This window comes from Dermacentor albipictus, chromosome 6 (genome assembly GCF_038994185.2).
Source record: "Dermacentor albipictus isolate Rhodes 1998 colony chromosome 6, USDA_Dalb.pri_finalv2, whole genome shotgun sequence".
Taxonomy (NCBI): domain Eukaryota; kingdom Metazoa; phylum Arthropoda; class Arachnida; order Ixodida; family Ixodidae; genus Dermacentor; species Dermacentor albipictus.
The window spans coordinates 50,018,689-50,046,209 of NC_091826.1; the positions used below are offsets into that span (position 1 = coordinate 50,018,689).

General features: G+C 49.9%; 1 protein-coding gene across 1 annotated transcript; it reads right to left on the reverse strand.

Annotated features, from left to right (window-relative positions):
• LOC135918683 (endothelin-converting enzyme 1-like) lies at nucleotides 1–27,105 on the reverse strand. The gene is made up of 6 exons (XM_065452334.2): nucleotides 26,818–27,105; nucleotides 18,852–19,065; nucleotides 17,789–17,969; nucleotides 10,648–10,773; nucleotides 7,973–9,640; nucleotides 1–574 (listed from the first exon to the last, which is right to left on the reverse strand). The coding sequence occupies exons 1-6, from the start codon at nucleotides 27,056–27,058 to the stop codon at nucleotides 188–190; spliced, it is 2,817 nt and encodes a 938-aa protein (XP_065308406.1). The 5' UTR covers nucleotides 27,059–27,105; the 3' UTR covers nucleotides 1–187.
• Nucleotides 27,106–27,521: the final 416 nt, after the last annotated feature.

Here is a 27,521-nt window from a genome sequence, read left to right on the forward strand (position 1 = left end):
TAAACAACACATGCGTGGCGTTTATTTTCGCACGTTCAATCAAACACATTCTAATATTCAACACATTAAAGCCCATTCACGCAAACACACAGCGAAATCCCACCAAATTGGACTCATTAAACTGTACGTATTCATTATTATACAAAAACTAAAAGAAAGAAAACCAGAAGTGGTAGCGGTCCCCGATTCACGAGAAGAAGGTGCACTTCCGTGCCGGATTCATGGCGGCGCCCTCCGGGCATCGGAAGGCGTTGGCGAAAGCCGCCATTTGAGAGACCGCCTTGTTGCAGCTGACGCGCAGAGCGGGGTCCGCGTCGTGAAGTCCGCAAATGGTGACGCAGGCCGCCACGAAGAAGAGCTGGTCCTCGCTGAACGCGTGGAAAACCTTCAGCGAGCGGTCGTACTCGGTCGTGGCCGCCTCGTACGCCGCGTGCACAGCTTCCATGGCGACAATCTCCGGGAAGAATTCGCCGTAGGCGTCCGACTGGGGCCCGAGGCACGACGCCTTCTTCGCCAACGCATCCTTCGTGCCGGCCGGCAGCCACGAATCTGTGATTCTCCCGTTGGGGTCCACCTGAAGGAGAAGTATTTTAATGATTGGAAAATGTAGAGAGGTCGGCCGGATAATGGAGCATCTGGCCTGCTACTCTACGTAAGGGAAGGGGAAGAGGGGAAGAAAAAGGGTCACAATGGGGGATGATAATGGGAGGAACGAGGTGAATGACACGTTACACAACTGGTATCACCGGCGTGAGTCCAGGCCCGTGTCACTTAGGAAACGCGAAATTGCACGCATTGTCTCTGTCGTCTGCCAACTCTGTGGCCACGCGCCTAGCAAGAGGTCCTCCGACAGTGGTCCATCCTGAAATGTTACACGAAACAGGGGCGATTCACGAAACGGTATCTGCGGGGGACCCGCAAGGTGGAGTCGCATTCTCACCCACATCTGCGACATTTGAACGTGAATATGAGAAGCAACATTAAGCTGCGAAACTTTCATTCCCAGAATCTCGTGTGGTCATATTGCTTGCATAATCTTCGTCGTGTCGAAATCCTCCATAGACGCTCCCAACGAACCAGAACTTACTTGATGTTCATAAGGTGTCCCTTTGACGGCGTTATATATATATATATATATATATATATATATATATATATATATATATATATATATATATATATATATATATATATATATATATATATATATTGTGAGCATTATTCATACGCTTCATATTCTCACCTGTACATACTCATCATCACCGTTTTGGGGCCTGGTGGTGGGGCTCTGTCTCGGGAGAATAAAGAAGAGACTGGCTGCCTAAACCTCGTCTCACAAGTGGTGGAGTGTGCTGTCCGGTCCCTTCGCCCTCTCGCTCCCGGTCTCTCTCCAGCTTCACCTACGCTACATCCCTGGAGCTCCGCTCGGGTCGCCGCCTCTACCAACTGCACTCGACCATGTCGCAAGACCAGCAGACCAGTACCACGACATCCATCTTGCCGACTCCTGCGGGAACCCCTTCTTGGACAGTCACCACCCCTCAGAAGGATCCACCGGTATTTGCTGGGCTTCCAGGTGACGACGTTGAAGACTGGTTGGAGCTATACGAGCGCGTGAGTGACTTTAACCACTGGAACGAATCAGCAAAACTTGCTCACGTCGCCTTCTACCTAACCGGAGTTGCGAAAACATGGTTTTACAATCATGAGCTCGATTTGGTCAACTGGCGCATCTTTAAAAACCAGCTACGCCAGATTTTCGCAAACTCGTCTGTCCGCTCCGATATCGCTAAGAAGAAGCTTGCTGAGCGTGTACAGCACTCAGGCGAGTCCTACACTTCGTACATAGAGGACGTCTTCGCCCTCTGCCGCCGCGTGAACACCTCGATGGCAGAGAGTGACCGTGTCCGCCACCTGCTCAAGGGTATTGGGACTGCGGCATTCAATGCTCTTGTAGTGCTGAATCCCACTACCGTCGCCGACATCATCAGTACGTGTCAGCGTCTCGATGACCTTCATATGCTCCGCTTACACCCTGACACATCTGATTTCAAGGCGTCCAACGACAGCGAGCTACGTGCTTTGATCTGCTCCATCATCCGTGAGGAACTGCACGCCCAAGCTTCGTCAAACCCTCCTGAGGTCCATCTGTCGCCTCCTGGTGGCGGCCTACGCCATATCGTGAGGGAAGAGCTAGCTGCCGTGACCTGCCCGCAAATCACGAGCCCGCACCCTATCCATACGCCAACGTACGCTCAGGTTGCCTCTATAGCGCCACTCCCCCAGCAGCCACCACAACAGGCACCTGCACCGCACATGTCCCTGAGTCCTATCACTGCAAGACCATCGCCTGTTCCGTCTTATAACGCATGGAGCCCACCTCGACCGGTTTGTTACTACTGCGGCATCCGTGGCCACATTTCCAGGTTTTGCCGACGCCGTCAGCAAGATGAAAGACGTGGCTATGACGGCTTTGAAAGGGATCAGTTTTCTGGCCCTGTACCACGACGTCGGCGTTCTGACTACGTTTATTATCCACCACGTTCCCCATCTCCACAGGACTTCAACACTGCCAGTTCATCGCGTTTCCCGCGTCGTCGCTCTCCATCACCGATGCGGCGCTCTTCTTCCCCTCTACGACCGGCTACTTCGTCCTCCGATCACCGCCCGGAAAACTAAATGGTGCAGCTTCAGGAGGGAAAGCTGCATCTTTTGGACAACGTGAAACGCCTCCGGAGCGCCCGTCAAATGTACTTTTGGTGTTTGTTGAAGGTGTCCGAATCGAAGCCTTGGTTGACACAGGTGCATCGCTTTCCGTTATTAGTGCTGACTTGTGTTCTCGATTGCGAAAAGTGAAGACACCGTATAATGGCCCTCCCCTTCGTTGTGCTAATGCAGTTCTTGTTCAGCCCTCCAGTGTTTGCACTGCGCGCGTTTTCATTGATGGCATCCTCCACCACATTCAGTTCGTCGTGCTGTCTTCGTGCACTTACGCGATGATTTTGGGATGGGACTTCCTGTCCTCCGCCTCAGCTTTAATCTCTTGCCGTCAGCGAACTATTCATATGACAGAAACTGAATCTTCGTCCTCTGTCAATGATCACAGCCTGCGTTTTGTCACGTCTACCGACTGTTTCATTCCCGCGGGCACTGAGCATATTCTGACGCTGACTTCCGACACTATTATTAATGGTGATGTGTTCCTTGCACCGAGTGGTTACTGCATTTCTGGTGGGCTTAGCCTTGCTCCTAGCCTAGTACGGTTTCAGGACGGTAGAGCCTCAGTCGCTGTTCATAACCCTACTTCTTCCCCAGTTGTGCTCTCCCAGGGCTCTACTGTGACATGCTTTACTGACACCGAACCTCTTTCGCTGGTACCGCTTCACACCGAATCACCACCTTTGTCTACCACAACCGATTATCACACTGCTGCCGCTGCTTTAACGGCCGCGATAAATCCCGATTTGACCACTGCGCAGAAAGAAGACCTTCTGGCACTCCTGCACAAACACAGAGCCTTATTTGACGTCCACTCCAAGCTTCTGGGGCGCACTTCCGTCGCAGTACATCGCATCGAAACCGAAGGCAGTTCGGTTGTACGCCGCCGCCCGTATCGCGTGTCTTCCGCAGAACGGAAAATCATTGCGGATAACGTTGATGAAATGCTCAAAAGAGACATCATTTGGCCATCCTCCAGTTCTTGGTCGTCTCCTGTCGTGCTGGTTCGCAAGAAAGACGGCTCCGTACGATTCTGCGTCGATTATCGAGCCCTTAATAAGATCACGCGCAAAGACGTATATCCGATGCCAAGAATTGACGATGCCATTGACTCCCTCCAGGGTGCGGAATATTTCTCTAGTCTAGACCTCCGATCCGGATACTGGCAAATCCCCATGCACGAAGCGGACAAGGACAAGACAGCCTTTGCAACGCCAGACGGACTTTACGAGTTCAACGTCATGCCGTTCGGTTTATGTAATGCCCCTGCAACATTTGAACGCATGATCGACACAGTTTTACGTGGCCTTAAGTGGAAGACCTGTCTGTGCTATTTAGATGACATCGTTATTTTTTCTACAACTTTTAGTCAGCACCTTGAGCGCTTGGACGAAGTTTTCACTTGCATTTCCAACGCTGGCCTCCAACTCAACACAAAGAAATGCCATTTTGCCAGAAAGAACATCAAAGTATTGGGCCATCTTATCAGCAAAGATGGCATTCGACCAGATCCCGAAAAGGTTGCTGCCGTGCATCGCTTCCCTCGCCCTGAAAATCAAAAGCAATTAAGAAGTTTCTTAGGCCTGGCATCCTACTTCCGCCGCTTCATCAGTCATTTTGCAGCCATGGCGTCGCCGCTACACAAGTTGCTCACGTCGGGCACTGCTTTCCCTTGGACAGATGAATGCGAACTTTCTTTCCAAGCCCTCAAGCAGGCATTAACCAGCGACCCTGTCCTCTGTCACTTCGATGACAACGCACCAACTTGCTCGCACACCGACGCTAGTGGCCATGGGATCGGTGCTGTACTTTTACAGCGGGATACCACCTCACGGGAGAGAGTTGTTGCCTATGCCAGTCGCGCACTAACACCTGCCGAAATGAATTACTCGATCACAGAACAGGAATGTCTCGCAGTAGTTTGGGCGATCCAAAAATTTCGACCATATCTTTACGGACGCCATTTCACGGTCATAACCGACCACCACGTCTTATGCTGGTTGTCGTCAATCAAAAATTTGTCCGGACGACTTGGTCGCTGGGTGGTACGCTTACAAGAGTACGACTTTGACGTTGTCTACAAGTCTGGGAAAAAGCATCAAGATGCCGACGCTCTCTCTCGCTGCCCGCTGCCATTATTAGCTTCGAGTACACCTCTCCATTGCTCGCCACTTGATGATGAGACTAAGTCGTCACTCCCGTTATTACTGTTATTACCTCTCACGGTTACTGACACGTTATCTTCCAATCGCCTCTCTCACCTCGCCTCGTGTCAACGTTCTGACCCCTACTGCGACAGCATCATCCAACGCCTGTGCGGAACTACATCTGCACCAAATGCCAGATTACGTCGACAACTGCGACTATTTAAGCTTGACAGCGATGTGCTGTACCGCTACATATACAACTCCGACGGACACAGCTGGGTACCTATTCTTCCACGCTCGATGCGCACACAAGTCCTTGAAGCCTTGCACGACGACCCATCTGCTGGCCATTTGGGATTCCACAAAACATACCACCGCGTTAGGAGCCGTTTCTTTTGGCCAGGCATGTCTACCTTTGTGGCCAAGTACGTCGCTTCTTGCGTTCAGTGTCAACGGCGGAAACGACCGACTTCGCCTCCTGCTGGGCTTTTACAGCCCATCCCATGTCCCGAGACACCGTTTGCCATCGTTGGGATAGACCTAGTCGGCCCTTTGCCCATAACACCAGCGGGTCATCGATGGGTCGTGACAGCTGTTGACCAGCTCACACGTTACGCAGAGACCGCTCCTCTACGCTCTAGTTCAGCCTCCGACGTCGCCACCTTCTTTCTAGATGCCATTGTGCTGCGCCATGGTGCCCCTCGTGTACTGTTAAGCGACCGCGGCAAGACTTTCATGTCAACAATGCTCGCAGAAGTACTCGGAGCTTGTGGCACAGTTCATAAGACGACATCCGCATATCACCCACAAACAAATGGCTTAACCGAGCGATTTCATCGCACACTAATAGATATGATATCGATGTATATCGGGCCAAACCACGACAATTGGGACAAACTTTTACCTTTCGTGACTTTTGCTCACAACACCGCTATCCAACGAACTACGGGATACTCACCTTTCTACCTAGTTTTCGGCCGTTCACCGACATTCACCATCGACGCCGCTTTCTTCAATGCTCCAACTAACACCTCAGACAGTACACCCGAACAGTTCGTTTCGAGACTTGAGGAATGCCGTCAACGTGCGCGTTTCAACACAGAAGTCAGTCAGCTAGATCGCAAGCAACGTTACGACATCTCTCGTCGCGACGTCTCCTTTCGTCCCGGAGAGGAAGTGCTTCTTTGGACGCCTATTCGTGCACCCGGTTTGTGCGAGAAGTTTGAATCCCGCTTTCTTGGACCCTATATTATTAACGAACAAACATCCCCCGTGAACTATCGCGTTACTCCCGTAGACGTTTCTTCCGACCTTCGTTGTCGTGGTTCGGAGATCGTTCACGTTTCGCGCCTCAAACGATTCGTTCGGCGTTCCCCTCCTGGCTAAGTCGCGGCCTGGCTGGCCGCTTGCGCGAGCGGGGAAATTAGTGTGAGCATTATTCATACGCTTCATATTCTCACCTGTACATACTCATCATCACCGTTTTGGGGCCTGGTGGTGGGGCTCTGTCTCGGGAGAATAAAGAAGAGACTGGCTGCCTAAACCTCGTCTCACAATATATATATATGTACTGGTTACAATAAGGCAAGATTCGGATATAAGTCTGGACTTAGAGGCTCGCGTTTGTGCAAGCGGGCCCTGGTGTCCATATTGAGTTGTAACCTCGGTCGTCGACTGAGGAAGGCTCTCACGCCTCCTACTACCGGCCAGTTCAGCCGACGTCTCTCTGGCTTTCGAGCTGTCGGCTGAACTGGCCAGCGCTGCATTACCCCTTGTAAATATACTTTGTATATAGTCTCCAGTCCTCATTCCTTCGGCCGCGTGACAATATCATAGTGTGTTGTCCTGGACACATAATGTAAAATTCTGCAATGGCGGCGTTTTTAGCCAATCAGAGAGGCCGCAGTAGCCCTGTGAGCCAATAAGAACTGACGAGATGGCGAATTTGACAATACGGGAGTTTGGGAATGCCGAGTGCACCACCCATAGTTTAGTTTAAGTGCAACAGCAGATGTGCTCGAAGAGGGGATGACACAAAGGTAGATGAGACAACTTTTCCGTGCGCGTAAGCTGTTGCGCTGAAATCCTACTTTGGAACGCATGTTCTTGTATATGCAACCGTCGGTCACTATACGTTGTCCCCGCTTCGCGGAAATCCAGTTCACCTCGCCTTGCCTCGCCGTGGGGGTCATTACCCCCTGCTCTTTCTTGGAAGGGAGGTGGCTGCCCGATTGGGGCGCCACCACTGACACTCGGCAAACCTGCTTTTGCTTTTGACTAAGGCCAGTCGATTAGCGTTCTCAAACTGTCAAAACGTGTATATATTGCCTCTGCTGAAGCGAGCTCCCAACATTCTTGACATTCTTTAATTTCGCCATGTTGGCATTTTGAGCCAATCGGAGACGGCGTAACCCCTTTGCGAGCCAATCAGAGCACACACAATAACGACTTCGACAATATGGCGGGTATTTGATATTTGCCCTGAACAGCGCAGCCCGACTCGCCATCTTGTGAACCCTATGAGTCTAATTTTTGCGCTGCAAATGTTATACCTACGGTTTGCAAATGGCATTGTCTTATTGAGCAATGCTAGCGATGACTTTCTACAAATTATTCAGGACCTTAGCCTAGAAAGTGTAAGACAGGGAAGAAGGTTATTATGCAGAACAAAAACGTAGTGTTCAATAGCCTGGGAAAAAAAGAATTCATGATTGGCAGTCAGCCCCTAGAATATCTGCAAGAGTACGTTGATCTGGTCAACTGCTAACAAGGGACACAGATCACGAGAAGGAAATCTACAGAAAAATAAAAATGGGTTGAAGAGCATACAGCAGACATTGTACCAAGTCATGACTGGCAGCTTACCGCTATCCTTGAATAGTATACAATCATTACATTCCTCCGGTATAACATATGGGGAAGAAACTTGGAGGTTAACAGGTAAGCTTGAGAATAAGATAGGGACCGCGCAGTTAGCGACGGAAAGAAAAAATGCTAGGCGCAACGAAAGACAGGACGAGAACTGTATGAAACATGGTATATATAGCCGATATTCTAGTTGACATTGAGATGAAAAAAACATTGAGCTGGATAGGCCATAAGCATACCTGAATTCCTACGCTGTCGAAACTTCTGACTAGCTGGAGCGCGTAGAAGAAGCCAAGCGCGCCGTAATCCATCGCCTTGGTGCCTTTCGCGTAGTACCAGGGACGCGAGAGCGCCACGAGTGCCACGCGGACGGCGTTGAGGAAGTGGTCGTACCGGACGAATGGCACCAAGACGTTTAGAGGGTGCTCAGTGACTTCTGCGTGGTCGCCCCGAGTGGCGAGTTTGCGCCAGTTCCTGGCCGCGTTGATCCAGCTCTCGGTGAAGGTGCTCGCGTTCGAGAACCAGCCCGCGTGGAGCTTCGACAGCCCTTCCTCGGTCAGGAGGCCTTCGCTCGGCCAGAGGGTCACCGAGACGTTTCGGACTTTGTCGCCCAGAGCCTTTCCGGAGCCAGGGTCGGCCCAAGTCGCGTTCTCGAGCAGAGAGGCTACGGTCTGCGTGATCTTGTTCAGCGAGGCGTCTATGGTGTCTCGACTTTCCTGCGGAAAGTCGGCGGCGACGAGCAGCGAGACGACGATCCATCGGTACGCCGCTTCCACTTCGGTCGCGCAGAACGAACGTCGCTGTCTGCGGGCCAACGTCTGGCTGCCGAGCTTGTGCGTCAAGAAGTCCCGGTCGGCGATCGAGGAGAAGACCTGAATGAACGTCCAGGACAGATGCCACATCACGGAGGTGTCATTGTAGCGGATGAAAATGTTGTTCACCGCTTCCAAGAGGGTCTTGTCGGCGAAGGTGACGTTGTCCGATGGATGGAACGGGTGGCGACTCGACGCCTCCAGGGCCTTTCTCCAGCGATCCGCGCTCACGTTGACGGTGTGTGCTCCGATGTGCCGAATATGAACCTGGAGCGGTGCCGCGAGCCTTGCTTTGACCACGCGGCCCAACTCTTCGTTGATGTCTGCGTGTGTTCGCCCGATCTGGTCTACCTCGGCTTGCGGTCGCTGCGGCTGGTCCGGTGCAAACTCCTGGTAGAGGCCGTTCCAGATGGTGGCGTGTGCCGCCGAAGCCTCGACTTCTCGTTCGATGGAAGACCACACCCAGAAGAGACTGGCAGGTCTCAAGATAGCGTTGGCCGTACCGTCGCCGTCCTGCAACACGGTGACGTCGAACCACGGACCCACGCGCCAGTTGAGCGAAAGGTCCAGAACGACTTCCAGAGGGTCCACTCCGGCCGACGGCGCTTCGGGCCAAGGCACTCTGAGCTCGCGCATGAATTCCTTCAGCTGCTCGACGCCTTGGCGCGACTCGGCTTTCGAAACGTCGGCCATGCACTTCGTGAAGACGTCGAAGACTCGGCCGGCAGTGTTTAGGTACGGAATTGCTCTGCGCAGTTTGACCTCGAAGCCTTCCGCCCATTTCTTCAAGCCGTAGCCCAGCGCCCCTGTGGTCAGCCTTCCGCCCTGAGCACCGACCCACTTGGAGCATATGTAGCCGTCGAAATCGTGGCACGGGTCGACGCTCGTGTTCAGCCAGCGCTCGAGTATGTCCGCCTGCATTCCGCAGTCCTCAGTGCGGCAGAACAGGCTGTCCAGTTCGCTCGTCTCGCGCGCCGGTTTGGAGAAGAGCACGTAGGCGAATATGCACAAGACGGTAATGACGACGCCCGCAAAAGTCACGAGTGCGGCGCACCGGTAAGACTTTTCGATGGCGTACGAGGGCACGGATGACTCCTGCGGGAAAAGCGAGAAGAAAGTGTCATGCGCACTTGCGAATTTACGAAGCACGTTCGGGGCTGACGGGCAGATATGAATAGACGTGATAGCAGTTCCTCACTATGCATTAATTCTGCTCGAATGCTTAAAAGAGGAGACGGCGCAGATAGACACACTTCACATTCTAGCCTTTAATGGATATTATAATTAACGGGAAAAAATTAAAAAAGTAGGAAATGAGGTTTTCGTAGTTTCGTTCATTGCTTTAAATGGACATCGAAACCTTGCAAAGAATACGAGCAAGCTTCAGAGTGCCCTGAATATTTTCACTACAATACTAGCTTTCCTACGAATCAGTTTCGGTTTCGTTTACCAGGACGTGCATACGTCATGACGTCGCGACGTAGGTGGTGGTCACGTGGAAGCGCAAGATTGTGATGTTTTGGCACTTGTGCCAGATTCCTGGGTCGTTTTTTACATATATGCTGTTACGTGGCGTCACGCAATGGTCGAGTAGCGCGCGCGTCCTGAAGTCCGGCCTTGGCTGCGTGTGGTGGCCCGCACGCTGTACACTGAGGTCATCTGTTGTTGTTGCCAGGGCGAAGGGCGACCATGCAAGGGGGAGCCGAGAGGGCTGGCGGCTTCCCACGCGCGTGTATAGTGTTGTAGGTCACGTGATATAAGTTTTGGAGACGCGGCGCAGTTGAAACGGCAGCACGGAAAGTTCGTTTTGGGACAAGCCCGCTGTCGGCGCCCTTCAATAGCGTTGCGGCAGCGAGTGCTCGAGGTCATCGAGTGCTCGTGGTCATCGAGTCAAATCTGTTCGTTGGGCGCGTGACGTGACGGTTGTTTAATTAGTACGCGAGCGTTTACTGCAATTTATACCACCTACAAAACTGCGAATCTTGTACATTGACTGTGTATAATTGCGTAATAATTTACTGTCGCTATCAGTGCTTCGCATTTCGAGAGAAACTAAAAGCTTTTTTTTTAATAGAAGCACCAAATAAGGTGCGCATACATACCGGTGTTGATGCTGGAAAAGCCCTGAAAATCCGGCCTCTGGCGATCTGAGGACGCAAACGAGGATTTCCGGTCCCCGCGCTACCTGGTAGATAACCTGGTACCCTGACGCCAGGCTTGGCAGGCAACTGCAGCGTAAGGAGACGGCAGTCAGGGCAGGAATGTCTTGTGGTCGCTTTTGTAAGCGGGGAAATGCTGGTAAGTGAAGGAAGAGAACACGTACGTGTTGCCTATCCCGCAAGTTGAATGTTCATCAAACATATCTTACAGCGGATAGCTGCAAGGCATTATGAGCTTTAAGATGACGGCTTGTCCAATAGCTATTGTTCGAATAAATTATTGGTTAGCTCCCGCTAGACTGCAGGTATATGAATCAGGAAAATTTATTTAGACGGTTCCCCAGGAAAGAAAAAGCTTTTCCTGGTGCTGAATTTGTGCCCAGCAACCACGGCGATACTTCGCGATAGCAACGACACTGAGACAACACGTTTTTTTTTTGCTGCTCGCCAGCATTAAGCGCGTGCACGAGAAAGCAAGCATGCAAATGATGAATCCGCTCTCGTCGGGCGATGTTCTTTTTTCACGACGGCTCCCGGTACATGTACGATGCGCGTGGGCCTCACTACGGAACAGTGAAGAAAATTGCTTCGAATATTTCGGTAATATATATATATATATATATATAGTTATGGCTGAGGAAATCACGCTGGCCCAGGTAGTAAAATAAAGAAAATGAGTACGTACGTTGAATAAGCACAGTATACTGCATTGACGTTTCGACTGAAGGACCAGCCTTTTTAGACTTTGACAAAGGCTAGTCCACCGGTCGAAACGTCAGTGCAATATATTGTGCTTATTCAACGTATGTCGTACTCTTCTTCTTTATATATATATATATATATATATATATATATATATATATATATATATATATATATATATATATATATAATATCACTTTAGTGAGTATTGTCATCTGCTATATTCAAGCAGAAGCCAATATTCAATCGAAACCGTAATCATCCAGCGTCAATTGAATTGATCCGTCGTGAGCATAGAAACAGACGTATCACGAGAGAGCACGTAATTACGCTGCTTCGGTCTGACACAAACGACCAGCCCTGATGTTTGACCCAGTCATTACGAATGACCACGCTATACAGAGGCGCGTTTGAATCTGGATCACGTAGGACAGGTCTCGTTGCTCAATAACCGCTGTAGAAAAAAGGAGAGAGAGAGAGAGAGAGACATCGCAGAGAATGAATTATCGCGGCACGGCGTTCTCACTGTACGGAATATTTATGAACACGCGTCCACGCAAGCAAATTTTTAGAGGTGTTACTTTATTTTCAAATATGGCTGCAACGGAGCGCTTTCTGTAAAGGTCACTGCATCAGAAATGGCTATGCGCCAGAAATAGGTACCCCACTATTAGCAAACTATAGTTTTCGAATTTTTCTTATGCGGAAGCGTAAACAGCTCCTGTGGCAACAAGTATTTCGGGGAAAGAAAAAAGAAAAGAAAATAAGAAAAGAAAAGAAAAAAACAACGCTGCGACTAATTTTCTAATCGAAGTCGCGGAGCTCACGTTTAGCTTTAAAAAGCGCCGAACAGAGCTGAGTGAAATTAGCAACCTAGAGCGATCGATAGAGAGACAAGGCGATGAAAAAAAAAACGCACATATGTATACAGCGCTGACTTTCAACTTTTTTTTCTCTCAAAGATACAGCGATGACAAAGGCTTTATTATCGCAAATTACGACACAGCGTAGAAAAAAAAATACTCAATTTATTTTGGAGAGAGACGCACTAAAGAGCCATCGACATATTCAATCATGTATAGCCGTCCTATCTGAAAAAGCTTCTATAACATATCTCTCGTTAGCTTGTCCTGATATGCTTGTGGACAGACCTTTCACATCTCACAGATTACATAATCACCTCAGCTTCACACGTATCTACGGGAACACGCATGCATTCAACTGGTCGGCGCTTCCTCGTGCCATTCGATTGTGGAACGCTCTTTCCGATTTCATCGTCTCCGAACCTAATCCCGATAAATTCCGCCAGCTCATCATTTCATATTCCACCGCGCAACATCAATAAAGTGCACGATGCTTTTTTCCTTTTTTATTCCAGTTATGTGCTCTCTTGTTTATCAGCTCATTTCGCTTATTATTCTTGTATTCTTTAGTATTGTTATTATTTGTACTAGAGTGGCAACATTATTTTTCATTGTTTATTAAAGAAACTGTATCGTTTGTTTTTTTCTAATATGTACACTCCAGACCTTGTTATGTTGTACAATGCTTTTAATACTTGTATAAGATAGGCTTATAGTTTTTCACTGTCAATTAATAATGTATGTCTATTATGCTTTTATATGTTCTATATACTCTGTTAATCTTATTGTAACGCCCCCCTTACCCAATGCCTCATACGAGGCCTGTAAGGACAATGTTAAATAAAAATAAAAAAATAAAGACGTACATTCAAGAAAAATAATATGCGCCATCACACTCCTAGCAATGAAGCGCGATATTACCGCATATAGCTATAGTCCCGTCGACATAGTCCAGCAGCACAAGGCTATAGCCACTAAGCTACACCGCGCCGCGGACGAGTCGTCAACCTTCGTGCGACACGCAATCCCACGAACTGGTCGTATATAATTTGGCATCCGCGCCACTTATGGGTCTCGGAACTCACCCTTGGGGCAGATAAAACAATACGTTCCCAGCGTGCGACGCCATCACACAATGTGATACCAAGGAAAGTCCGGGGGAGAAATTAACCGACGCTTTCAAGCGAAAAGTAAAAAAGTTACAGCAGCAAAACTCCCTAACGTGGGACTTGTCAGACAGTGCGCAAGCATGTTCGTCCAGTAACTTAATCTTATATATATATATATTGTAAGGAAGAGAACGAACGTGCGCACAGAGTCAGCAGCATCGGCAGCAGAGGCTCGAGCTCGGGAACTGCTCGGTGCAGCCTAGAACCGATGGTCGCTACGAACCCCAGTAAATCTCCTTTAGAAGTGGTGGAGCCGTGCTGGGTAACGTTCCATTGAACCATCCTGGAACTTCGTTCTCGGACGCTACCCTCCGCCATGCGGGACGCCGACCAGCGGACCCTTCCATCGCCACCCGTCCCTTGCGCTGGCACCGTTCGCCAGCGGGAGCCTCCCATCTTCAGCGGAACCGACGGAACACGATCTCTACCACCGACGATGCTCGGTTTTTGAGCGCAATTGTCTACCCTGCACGTCCTCCTTGAATTACACCACGACCTCTTACATCCAGACAGTGGTACGAGCACGAAAGCTCTACTAAGTCTGGACGTCCATAAGGCTTTTGATAACGTGATCCACGCGGCCGTGCTCGAGAGTTTAGCCTACTTACAACCTGGAGAACGAACCCACAACTATATGAGGTCGTTTCTCACGGACAGGATGGTCAAGATCACGGTCGGGGACCTGCGCTTGCCTGTAATCCGGCTCAGGGACAGAGGCACGCCGCAAGGCGCAGTCTTGTCACCGTTCCTATTCAACTTAGCAATGCGCACCCTGCCTCCGAAACTGAATGAAGTTCCGGGACTCAGACACAAGCTATACGCCGACGGCATCACGCTATGGACGTGTGAAGGGTCGGACGGCACAGTTGAAACGCTCGAACATGCCACCGACATCGTCGTGCAACACGTGAACGCAGCGAGACTAGAGTGCTCCCAGCACAAGTCGGAACTCCTGATGCGGCCACCAAACCGAAGCAAGCAAAAGTCACACCCACTTCCCATCACGAGAAGCGTAAACCGGCAGCCAGTCACCCATGTCGAGCACATGCGAGTACTGGGCATGATACTATACTGAGCAACATGATACATATACATGATATGATATGACATGACATGATATGATACTATACATGATACTGAGCAGAACTGGTGGAATGGCATAACCATTGACCGACTCCAGATGACGGTGAACCAGACCACGTGACTGCTACAGAAAGTGAGCGCGCGTAAGCAAGGCATGAAGGAGAAGGACCTGTTTCAACTAGTCCAGACCTTTGTCGTCTGCTGTCTCACCTATGCACTACCATACCTACAGTTACAGAAGACAGAACGAGCTCGCCTCGACTGCATTGTCGACACGCATACAAGGTAGCCCTCGGCTTACCAAGACGCACATCCACCGAGAGACTTCTTTAACTGGGAGCTCACAACACCATCGCTGAACTCATTGAAGCACACCGCACGTGAAAGGACTCGGGACGAGCGCTGGCTGGACGCAGCGCTCGTCCTGTGTCCTTTCTCTCCGTCGTCGTTTGGCCGCTCTGTTACCATTATGAATGTATACCAACTCGCCCAACTTTTCACTTTAACACCGCACATCACGGGTTCACCGTCTTTAAGGTAGCAAGACCGGCTGCTGGATCCTTGCTCGAATGGGCCTCAGAGTGTTCTCACTGGGCAGTGACCTAGCCACCATCCCACCACACATAAGGGGCATGCTCGTCATCAAACAGCTGCCCAAAAACACAGTCGCGGCCACCAGGACGGCAGGAGAAGAGCGAGGGCCCAGGCCTACACAAGACTTACGGGATCAACTCCACCGTGGCGTACGTCGACGCAGCCCAGTACTCTGATCGACCCCACACCTACGCCATTTGCGCCGTTCCAAGCACCGAACTCAAGGCACAGACGGCTTCGAACTCTGTACGCGCTGCCACCCCCACAGAAGCAGAAGAAGCCGCCATTGCGTTGGCCTTGGCCTGAACAAACGCCTATATAGGTATGAGGGACTCCAAAACTGCCATAACGAACTTTGTCGAGTAATAGTGGCACAGACAACACTAAAGCTCTTACAATCACTATACAACAGAGAAGAACCACGCTCAATAGAGCTGATGGTTCCCGGCTCACGCGGGGAATTCAGGGAACGAAGCGGCCCACGAACATGCTCGAGCATTCGTCAGCCGAGCGGAGGGCCTGCCGGAACCGGGGACCTCAAACGAAGTCCTGCGTTCATATTACGACATAACCCAATATCACCGTCTTACACGGCACACTGGGCCCGCACCACACTAGACAAGCGCCATGGGATCACCTGGGGCAGGTTACAGACACTCATACCCGAGTCCTTACGTATACTCGCACATTTACCCGGACAGAGTAAGTCCGTACTATGACCTCCTCACAGACATATCCTCTGGGACTGTGAAGAGGCCCCCCTCCCTCCTATCTCCTGGCACTCCTGGACTATCCCTCACCTTCATCGTGAGAGGAAGTGCTGCTTAGCTCCAGCCCGGACGTGCAACTCCGAGCCGTGGAGCGAGTCGAAGAGGTCGCCGTCACGCATCGCCACGCATCTCTCTCTCTCTCTCGTTGGGTAGACATAGAAATGCTTACGCATTTAAAAATCCAAGGAAGCCTAAGCACTTCTTAAGAGTTGTGAATGCGAAAGCAAAAATTGGAGGACGCTAAAGCTTCGCCTTCAAAAGTGGAACGCGATAGCGTTATCGCACCCCGTTCGCACCGCCCACTCATTCGCTCAGCATGCTCTTGAGTCACAGAAAGACATAGTTTTCATATACAACACTTCTAAGTCCACAGCACAACTTTGGGGCATCCTCGCACCGGTCCCCAGACGGCCTTAATGCGTTAAAACGAGACGAAGGGGAGAAGCGGGCGAGTGGCGCGCCATCTGTCGCGGCAGCGCCGTACAGTGTGAGGAGGGGGTCTTCTGTGTTTGCTACAATATGGCTCTGCGTGTGCGCCAAGCGCAGAAGAAATGTAGCGGAAACGTACTTCGCTACTCGTTTAACTGCGACTTCAGTAATTTACATGTTCATAATTACCGATATACACTGCAGTATAACTTTCTACGGCGCGGTTCTAAGGCAACACCGCATTCACTAGAGGCGCTTCTGTCCCGCTTTGAACCATCGAACTCATGGCTGAGTGGTAGAGTCTCCGGCTCACACTCCAGAGATCCTGGTTCGATTCCCACCCAGCCCATCTTGCAAGTTGTTTTTATTTATGAATTGCCTTCCGGGATTTCTCGCTCACGGCCAACGCCACCGACACCGGTTTTTCTGCGATACGAGCTCCTTAACGCTGTCGCGTTAATAATGTCCCATTGAACGTCACTGAGCGGTCCTTCGAGTACAACCCCTCGTGGGCAAGCGAGTGCGTTGATACGCTTGGCGCGTTTCGATTGGCCCTTGCCGAGGCCAACACCTCCAAGGTGCACTTAGAACGCAGGCGATAGCTTTCGCAGACAAGGAACACGCGGATAACACAGGCTTCCAAGAGAGAGAGAGAGAGCGAGGGTGTCGCGGTGATGCCCTCTCCCCTAACTCAACACCAGGCGTGCTATCGCGGCAGCAGCTGTTCCTTTTCGCAGCCAATGGGAACTCAGTCGAGGCGCGCTCCTAATGTGACGTCGCAGCCAATGTGACTTGAGGTGCCGTTTCGCAGCTACAGACTACAGACGCCTGCTTTTTCACTCAATGGGCCATTTGACGCTTTCGCATAAAAAATTGGAAGTGGCTTAGCTCGGCTATGCCAGGATATACGTAGCGAACGCTAAGGCGTAGCATGGTTAGCCTTGGTTAATCTTGATTGCAAGTCCAGGTTAGTCTGGTTGTCTAGCTATGTTGTGGCGTTTATTAGTCGTTCGGCGCGCTCTTCGTCTGTTTCATGGGCGATTCGTTTCCTCTTCATCTCGTTCCGATGTCGATTCCTGCCTCCTGCTTATCAGAATTGTCGCCGTCCATACTGCCGCCTGAACTGCGGTTGCGGCGCACGCGAGCTCTCCTTTTGAATCCTCCATGTTATCAGGCATGCGACGCAGCTGGCGAAGCGAGCGGAGGCGAGCGCAACGACGAGGAACGCGTGTGACGTCATACCTAACGGCGGCGCGCCGGAAAGGCGCGGCGCTGCGCAGCGGCGGAACACCTGTGGCTCGGTGCTACTAGTGGCGCATGCGCAGTAGTGACTAGGGAGCGAGCGAGAGAGAGAACTATCCGTGGCGAGGCGCGCTTTATGACGTCATTTGCTTCTTCGGAGCACCGCCACGTCGAAATTGCATGTTCGCGGCCAGTAAAGCTTTCGCTTTAAAAAAGAATCGTCACAGCTTACTCGCGTTCCTCCTGGGAGCGGCAAAGCGGTTGTTCGTCCTCGCCAAGGCGCAAGCAGCGTTCTCCTGCCTTGCAGATCCTGCTGGGCAGGTGTCTCTCGCCGTGAAGGGCGACCCGAGGACGAGACCTGCCGCGTGCTCGTGGTCGCCGGCGGCGCAGCGGCAAGGGAGCGAGTGCCCGTGCTGCGAGAGCGACCGGAACCGTTACAACGCGGAACACAGTCAGAAATGAAATTATTAAGACTGTAAGGAACAGTCTAAAGAAAGGGGACACCAAAGATATGTACAGTTAGGCTATGGAACAGATTACACTGCGAGTGTAGAACGAGCAAGTGGCAAGCAGAGGCTTTGCTTCCCGTGTTGAACTTAGTTCATGTAGTTTCTTACTGTATCAGCTAGAGGGAAATCTGGCGCCACTGTCTAGGGGAGTTTACAAACGGTCGCTGTGCCGTCGTAGGAATGGCGGTATATACGGGTGCGCTAGGCTTGTGTTGGCTGGTGTTGTACGAGGCTTCCAATAAAACGTAGAAATGGCGGCAAAGATAATGCACTCTTACAATAAAATTTTCGTAAAAGGTTTTCGTTCACCCGCATTACATCTTTCAGTGATACTTTCTCGCCTGCAGTGCATAATCGAGCGAAGAAAAGCATGAACAGTCGACAAACTGCTCCAAAGCGAGTGCGAATCTCGTCTGTTCTCCAACTTCAGGGGCCCGCTGACACACTTCACGTTTCATATAATTTTACATGCAATCACAAGTTCTCATAACTAAACAAAACATGTTTTGTGTAATGATAAAGTTAAAACGGCTTTTACTTGCTCTTTCAGTAGGAAATTAATCATTGTGACAGACGGAACGGTGCTCTCTAAAGGCGCGTCTTCGAAGTGTCCTGGCTCTCCTGAGACGATGCCAATCCAAATTCACCATATATACCGGCACTCCCATGCATACAACAGCGCAGCAGCACCAGATTTTCCTCTACGTAAAACAGTGAGAAACTCTATGACTTAGCTTTCCCATGTTAGGCTTAGCTTTCCATGTACGAACAAGCCGACGTCCTCACCCAGCGCTGGTGGTCCGCGAAGATGACGGAAGAGGGACGGTCGAAGACGGTGACTGCTCTGCCGTCAGCCCAGTGGACCTTGACGGAATGTCACGTGATGGCGACGCCGTTTTAGAAGTCGATGCCGGCGAGGCATTGCTAGCCTCGTTTCCGAGCACCACCTTCGGCAACGGCTCCGCAGACAGTTTAGGGAGGAGAGCCTTTCCCTCTCCGGCTAGAGGAGCGAAACAGTGCTTTGGTGAGTGCTAAAAAATTCACGGAGCATTGACACGTGGGCTGAGTTTTCCCTTTTTAAAAGTGGCGATTTAAGGCCAAGGGCGATCGTAGCAATGACAGTGATAGCAAAGTATTAAAATAATACTGTGCTCAGTAACGTTCGTGGTTTTATGGGTAGTGTAAGTTGCAGTAAACATTCGCTTACGAAAAAGCACGCCTGGTCCCACGCGCCCCGAGACACACATGAACGGAGTTCACTAGATGACCTCGATCACAACGCTCACTTGATGAGGAGGGCCGACAGCAGAGAGAGAGAAAACACTTTATTTTAGGAGAGAGAGAGAGGACTATAGGAAGGCAGGGATGTTAACCAGTCAAGAGTCTGGTTGTCTACCCTACTCCGGGGGAACAGAGAGGCGGAATAGGGAGAAGGGAGAGAGAAGGTGCAGAGACGTGTACGGATAGTACTTGAGTTATAGCCGCTCGCGCGAACCAGACGTTCTGAGAGAGCACAAAAGTGCCTTCACTGCCTTCTGAGCCGATGATCAGTGGATACTTTATTGTAGAAAAGGGAGGCAAGTTGTGGGGGCCCTCAGTCCAGGACCTCGCTTGCAGCGTTCTGCAGCGCGTCGCGGATGAAGACCGCAAAGTGCTGTTGGTCTTGGTGCGAAGTGGCTGTGGTCAGCCACTCGGCAGTGGGTTTAAAGGTGACGGATGTGAGGGGTGCTATAAGGTGTAGTGTGGGGAAGCAGTGCCATAAAATGCGGGGGTATTAAGGTACAGCCTCCGCAGTGGCGGCTCATTCGAGGGCTTTCTTAGCGGAGGCCATTTATAAGACGCATCCTGGCGGGGGTCGGGAAGGTGCTTGTTTATGCCTGGCGGATGAGCACGCCTGGTCGGTGCGTCAAATCGCGATGCGGCTTGGGAAATATTCGGCGTGCGTCTCGATATGGCTTGAGGGGTGGCGGGATTGATAATGACTCGTCTGGGTCTGGCCGGGGAGTGTGAGGAGCCTGGTTTATTGTTTCGCAGGCAAGCTGATTAGCTTGTTCATTCACCGGCATTCCCGCGTGACCTGGGATCCAGACGATCTCTACCGAAGGATGAAGATGTTGCTGTAAGTGTTTCGTGATATTGGTGGGTACATCGTCATGCAGAAGCTTCCTGCATGCGTACATGGAGCCCGTGAATGTGATAGCTGTGCGTGTGTGTGAGTGTGGAAGACGCTGGATAGCTGCTGCGATTGCATGTAGCTCGGCTGTGGTAAGGTATTGTGGGCACGAGCTCTGTGTGTACAGTGTGGAGGTGGTGATGGGCTGCGGAAATGGCCGATCACTTCTGTACACTGTCGTCTACATAGTAGTATGTGCTTCAGGGGTTACGTGTGGTCTACCAAGTGTAGTATGCTACCCATTCTTGCCTACGGGCTTTGCTATTTTCCAGGTTCATATGACGTGGAAGAGATGCTGGATACCTAGTAAGGATCTAGCTTCTGGAGCGAGTGGTAGTGTATCTGCAGAGGGTGTGGCAGGTGGCTGCAGTCGTACGCTACGCAAGATGCTGCGACCTTGTCCTGTATACTGTAGGCGCAGCTCCTGACCGCGGCAGTGAATGGCGATGAGTTCGGTGACAGTGTTGTGGCATCCTCTGTCCATCAGGAGCTCTTTGTTAGCGCAGAGAGGGAGTCTCAGCGCCAGCTTGGTCGCTTTGCCGATGAGTGCGTCGAGACGGGTGAGGTCTTGGCTGCGTAGGTTGGAAGGTGATCGACAGCAGGTAGGTTCTCGTGCTTCTCCCAAAGCGAACGTTCAATGCCGCTGCTCCCTTTACCATTTCACTGTGAGGCGCCTCCGAAACTCAGTAGCACTAAGGGGGCTTGAGCATAACTCGTGACGTCAGCTCCAACAAAGAGCGCGCGGGAATACCGCGCACGTCAAGGCATTAGCATTCTCAGCACGAAGGCTATAGAGGGAAAGAAAGAAAGCCAGGAGGGAGCGCTGCCCAGCGCCCGACACGCGACCATGTAACGGTATGCTTTCTAGGGTCTTCCACCGCCGAAAAATCACGTACGCGTGCGAAAGCAACTTGCAGCTCCCGCACTCGGTCGTTCTGCAAGACGCACAAGGCCGCATGCTAACACGGCGGCGAAAATTACGGGAACTTTATGCAGGTGAAGTATCACGCTTCCGCCCGTTGGTCAGGCGCTTCGCAGTACTGATTTGTCCGAAGCGCATGCGCTAAAGGAGCAGTGCGTTCAAGCTGGCGTGAACGAGCCGGGCCGCTCCTATGTATACGCCTTTCTTCAGTGAACCTATTTATTATTCACCTGTGCGTTGCAAGTCTCACAATAAAATGTGTAAATGCGTGTACCATTCAAACGTATTTAGTGCAAGTGCAGAACTCGGAGCGTTAGAACCCATTCGAATTGGTTTCCTATAGAAAAACAAAACAAGAAAAAGAACATGCATTTTGTAAACACACTACAATTCTGTGAATGCAATTATTGCTTCATCGCCCAGTTAAAAAAAAACAGTTGAGTCTAGTTGGATTTTTCAATGAGACCCAACTGGTTCCAATTGGACGCCATCAGAGGCCCAAGTTCTAATTGGGCATCATGAGAAGACCAGTTGGTTACAGTTGGACATCACTGGAGCTTGGTATGCCAAATGGTCCCAAATGAACCCAATTGAAAGTCGATGAGTAATTCCGCGAAACAACAGAATAGTTGATAATAATAATAGCACAATTATAATATTAGTTTTAATGCAAAATCTCTCTGTATCTTGGTGTGATCAATGGAGAGAAGCATTTAGCTTTCTCTCAAGTTAAATATTTATCTTGAAATTTTACCAATTTCTGATGAACCACTGCTTGGTCAACCACTTGGTCAACCAAATTTTGTTCACATATATAGTACCTCACATGCATCTCTCGTAGTGGTGACTGTTTGGTATGTCCGTGAAGACAATTGCCGTAGTGCACTGTTCATGTATGAGTGCGCTTCTTGGACGGAGTTTCAGGTATATCTGTGTCACATCAAGGTTACTGAGCATGTGTTGGTGGGCTAGTTGGTTAAGCATGATTACAAAAACGGCGCCGAATAAAACAACACACGAAGAAGGGAAACACGAGACAGCACGTAGGCGCACTAACAACTGAGTGTGTTATTTCTTGACATAGTAATATATAGCTGCTGTCAAAAAACAACAAGAACTAAACAGGGCAGTCATCTGCATCGCACAAGGAAGCGAAGATACAGAATAACATCTTAAGAGTCACTCTCAAGATACGCCTGTTCCTTTGTCGAAAGCGACACTGAGGCTTCACTGATACATTCAAGACCGCGCTTTTTTATATCAAGCGCTTCCAATATCTCCCTTGTGAGTTGATGGTCAGCTCTGTACAGAACACTGGTTCTATCGAAATATGGGATGCATTATTATGTCAAGAAATAAAACACTGAGTTGTTAGTGCGCCTACGTGCTGTCTCGTGTTTTCCTTCTTCGTGTGTTGTTTTATTCGGCGCCGTTTTTTGTAAACATCAAGGTTAGGGCCCATCTAGGCTTTCTTTTTTTCCTTTCCTTTGATTTTCATGTTGGTCTCAAGCCTAATTCAGATATCAATTGGGTTCAATTGTGTTAAAAAAAGCAATTGGTTCAATTGGACCTGTTGGATTTTTGAATGGGTGTGCCAAAACACAATTGGACATATTCAATGTGTTTCAGTTGGAAATTTCCTACTCGTTTGAGCAATTTTTTTTTTACTGGGCGTGGCTACACGGCATATGCGTCATCCGGACATTACGGCCGCTGACATATAGCTTTTTAATACTAAAGTTCATTCTAACATGCTATTTTTTAAATAACTTTCTTAACTTCAAAGTCGCTAAAATGTCGTCAGTTTGTCTGTCGCGTCGCTAAAGAAAGTCACTGGTCGCTAAATAAAAAAATTGTCGCTAAACAAACAGTAAAGTCGCTAGATCTAGCGACGAAATTGCTAAAATGTCAATACTGGCCTAGAGTGTCTGTGTAATTACCATAGCAATAAAAGGGATTCAAGTTTGGTCTGCGAATGTTCATCTTTGATAGCAATTGCAGCAAACTATATTGACCATTGACTCTTTTCGCGGAGCAGTTTGTGCTAGTAAAACGAGATGGCGCTTTCGGCGCCGCGCCGCATGTGCTTGCTGCGGTGAAGCTAGGGAAACTATGGAGCATGCTTTATTAGAATGTGAAGACGTCTACCCAGCGGTCGATTTAGGCACCACTGGCCACCTTGAAGCCCTTGGGTCCAGCGAGAGCAGTGGAAAAGTAAACATGTCCGCAATAGGGATTAGTAAGAGGCGATTGGAGGATTGGTGGAATAAAAGTAGGGAAACGACATAAAACGGAGACGTAGAAAAGTACAGTTCGCAATAGGGGATCAGAAAATTTGGTTGTGGGAGTTTATAGTGTTTTTTTTTCCTTTTCTGTTGTTTAACCTAGGTAGGACATTAGGCAGTATAATAGCAAGAGCTTGGTGGCGAAACCCACCGCCCCGTTCCAAAGGGGACGGTCATAACATCCATCCATCCATCCATCCATCCATCCATCCGCACGTAGCCACAGCGTCAGCGCACGAATATGAAACCGTTACCGCTTCCGCCTTTCTTCTGTGCAATCAGCTGTCGGAAGTTCAACTGAGTCTTTGCTAATGCACTGTGCTGCAATCATATTGGCATAAATCGTGTGCATTGAAGACGTATGCAGCAGTTGTCTGCAAAAATATTGACTGCATGTTAAGGAATCGAATGAATCTGTGTGGCGAAGTTCGCGGACCACTGCTGTAACTGCCCGTGCATGTTACCGTGCCACATTGAGATGTGCGGCTTTCCTCGAGGACGCAGAAATTTGCTCACCCGTCAGCGTTGGATCGCTAACCTTTAATGAAAGTGCTTCAGCCCCGGAACGTCGGCAAGAGTGAGTACCATTGGTTAAACAATGACGAAGTGAGTAGCGCCGCTTCCTGTCATAGTAAGTTCAAGCACAGTATCTACACATATCTACCTCAACTGACACGGAAACTTCCGCCCACTCTATCGCCAACGTATCAAGAATAAGTGAATGGCTGCACAGTTGAATGGGCGCGCATCATATACCTACAATAAATGACGGCCTACACTGATAGCGCATGGATGGTCAAAGCTGAATGTGGCGTGACGGTCCAGAAGAGTAGGCAAGTTACTCGCGATATTAAATCTTTCTTACAAGGTATTACAATGTACAAAACAGCTACGTTTCAAGCCTTGCGCGCGGCAGCACCAAATCTATCGGAACTAAGCTCACCCGCGAGCGATTAGACAGGAAATAATCAGATAGTGACTACACTGGGGAAAATTATTGAGTCAGGAATGTGACGTACAAGCCACGCTGCTTCAACATGTTAGCCAAATAAAGAACTGAGAGCGAAAAAAAAACTTATCCTGATTCAATTCAGGAGCGGAAAGTTCGGATAGCTTGGAGTACATATTTAGCCCCGCTTTTAGAACAAGCACCATATACGCTGCTCGCGCCGTTCGGACATATAGCTTAATCAGCTCCGAAAACGCTTTTGCGTGCTCTCTGGAGCTGTAGCCAAAGCATGTGTCACCGTCTATACGATATTTTCCGAAACAAAGGTTTGCTAAGCCGCACCGAAGTCATACACACCTATTGTAAACACAGAGGAAACGGAGGCTGTTGAGGCAAGCGATGGAGGCGTCACCACGTGATCAAACATGGCAGCGCCCACGGGATCGCTGCAGAAAGGGTCAACACACTGGATGCGGAGTATATATACTTCGGTCGCTGTTCTCTTTCGTGCGAGCCGACGCCACCGTGGCTCCGTGGCTGGGACTGAGTTTAATTTGGTCGCGTTCTGTGACTAGCCTCTACACGTGATATGCGCTATTCCTGAGTCCTTCCATCCTTCCATTTTTTTTAAATTTGCAGATGAGCGTCAAGTTTCCCACCGTAAATCGCGCAGCTAGACTTTCCTTGAACGCACAAATCAACACTTACACTCTGATCGGGTCATGTTCCCATCTTGCCGGGTAGGAGTTAACGGCCGCTCATGTTTTAAACGCGCCGTTTTGAATGCATCAGTTGTCATGACAACCGTTCCCCGCATGTAGCCATCGTTCCAATTTCTTTGATCGCAGAAGTATTTAAAACTAATCCACCCTCGTCTTTCTTTGCTGCGTTCAAACTTGTTCATCTTGCCAGCTAGCATCACTATCGGATTCATTAGTCTTGGCTTAAACGTCCAAAACCAGAACTGGCAAGGTATCAATCAATCAGTCAGTCAACCAATAACAGTAGGATGGCGTTGCTAATTGCAAGGAATCCTAGAGACCTAAAAATGCACTGACGACAATGGTTGTGCCTGAGCTCCACTTCTCGCCTGAATCAGGTGCTGTGCGTTCAGCGAGTTGTAAACCATGGCCTCTAAGTTATACTGCGAGTTTGACGACAACTTAAGAATTACGTGCGAACTGCGCCAACAAAACCGCACTACGCCTGCTCTATGTGCCTCCGAGAACAAAAAAAAAAAAGATAGTTATTGAGGAACTCCGCCATTGAAGAAAGTTCGTCTCGATCGTCAACTCGCGGAAATGAGCGATGGTAATTGTCTGGCGCGTCTACACGTTATCTTTGAAAGTTAGAACCGGCAAAACTGTGCCTATTGGTAGCTTGAGCTAGCATAAGGTAAATATTTCTTTCGCTCGATTATATTACTTCGGTATCATTAACCACTCATGGCCGGCCAATCGGGCTGGTAACGCATAGGCGGGGCACCACTCGGACCACTGACGAAGTTCAGAAATGAAATAAATGGAGATTATATATAGAGTTCCTATATTGTATTAGGCTTGGGCCGGGATAATGTAACGCCTATTCTATCATATACTTTTTTTTCGCTCTTCGTCAGTGGTCCAACCGGCCTCTTTCTGTCCTCTTGTGTGTTTGCTGTGTGCGTCTTTTTTTTTGCTGGTTTTTTTCTTAAATCCAGGTGGCGCTCTGTAGTATAGTGTCGCCCCCTGTCAGATCTATGTGTCATCGCCTATGTATGTTTTGTAGTTGTTTAGCTAGATGGCGCACCCCCCCTTCTGTCATGCGACGAGCATTGGACCAATCGGGAGGCGTCATCTGGCGTGTGAACCCTTTATAAGCAATAAACAGCCGCCGGTCGGCGGAGTCTTCGTTCCGGTTTTCAACGGGAGCAGTTCGCTCCGCGTCTCCTTTACTGCGCCGGCGTTAGCCGGGCGTTCGCTGGTCGGGCCCCCCGCTTGCCTGCCGCTGCCGACACAACACGCTCCACCTATGTGCGTCATCAGCCCTGTCGGCTGGTCATGATCGGTTAGTGATGCCAAAGTAATATAATTGAGTGAAAGTAATCGCTACGTGCATTATAACGGCCCTGAGCTTTTGAGCGGCGATTATCAAGGCGGGCCGGAGGACTGCCCTCCGTAGTCCCTCTTACGCGAACGCCTAATCAAATCGAAGCTTATTCATTACGAATTCTTTGTTACGGAATCGCTCGTTCGTACATGTAACTTGTTCGAGCCGACTAACGAGTAAAAACAGGAGCAACTTTAGGGATATGTTTTTATACCGCCTTACCACAACACAGACGTATATTTATGGCCCCTTTCGCGAGAAAGGAGCCTCAGCCCCACTCTTTCGAAGAAACGTTCACAGCAGCTCTTTCGAATGGAACGGTCTTACGGACTTACGAGTGGGACGGTCTGCGAGGCTGCCTTCTGCGATTTCTGGGGGACCAGTCCGTGTCTGGTCCGTGCCAGCTCGCCCGGCCTGCTGTCTCGGTCCAGGCTTCGCAGGGCTTTTCCGGGATCCCCGTCCAGGGCTCCTGGGGGACTGCTTCCCGCTCGCGTGGCGAGAACTGGGACGTCCCTTGGCACTGGCGGTCCGCTTTGGTGAACTGGATGGACTTCGAGGCACCTTCGGAGACTCCATGGCGCTTGTGTTCCTTCTTTTCCTTCTACCTCTATATATGCAAATCTGTCTCGGGTGCTCGAGACGACGATGATGATGATGATGATGTCCTTGATGAGTTTGGCGCTTACCCACTCGCGGGGATTGGCCAAGAGTCGGGCAGACTTTGCTTATGTGTTCAGAAAATGGAGGTAAAAATCTAAAGTTTTGTTACATGAATTTAGGCGAGGGAAAATCGAAACGGTTCAGTAGATTGTCATGCTAGACGCAGTGCGATATTGTTGTTGCCCTCGAGATCAGTGACACGTAACCATTGCTCGCGTATGGAATCTATAGATCATTTTTATAATCGTGTCGGTGGCTTTCTACTCATCGAAAACTGTGCCTAAAAATTCCGCTTCAAAATTTAGGATTGCCTTTAAGCACTACTGTTATACTCTCCCTTGGAGCGTCAGTATTGGGATGCAGCCACAGGAACGTTTGC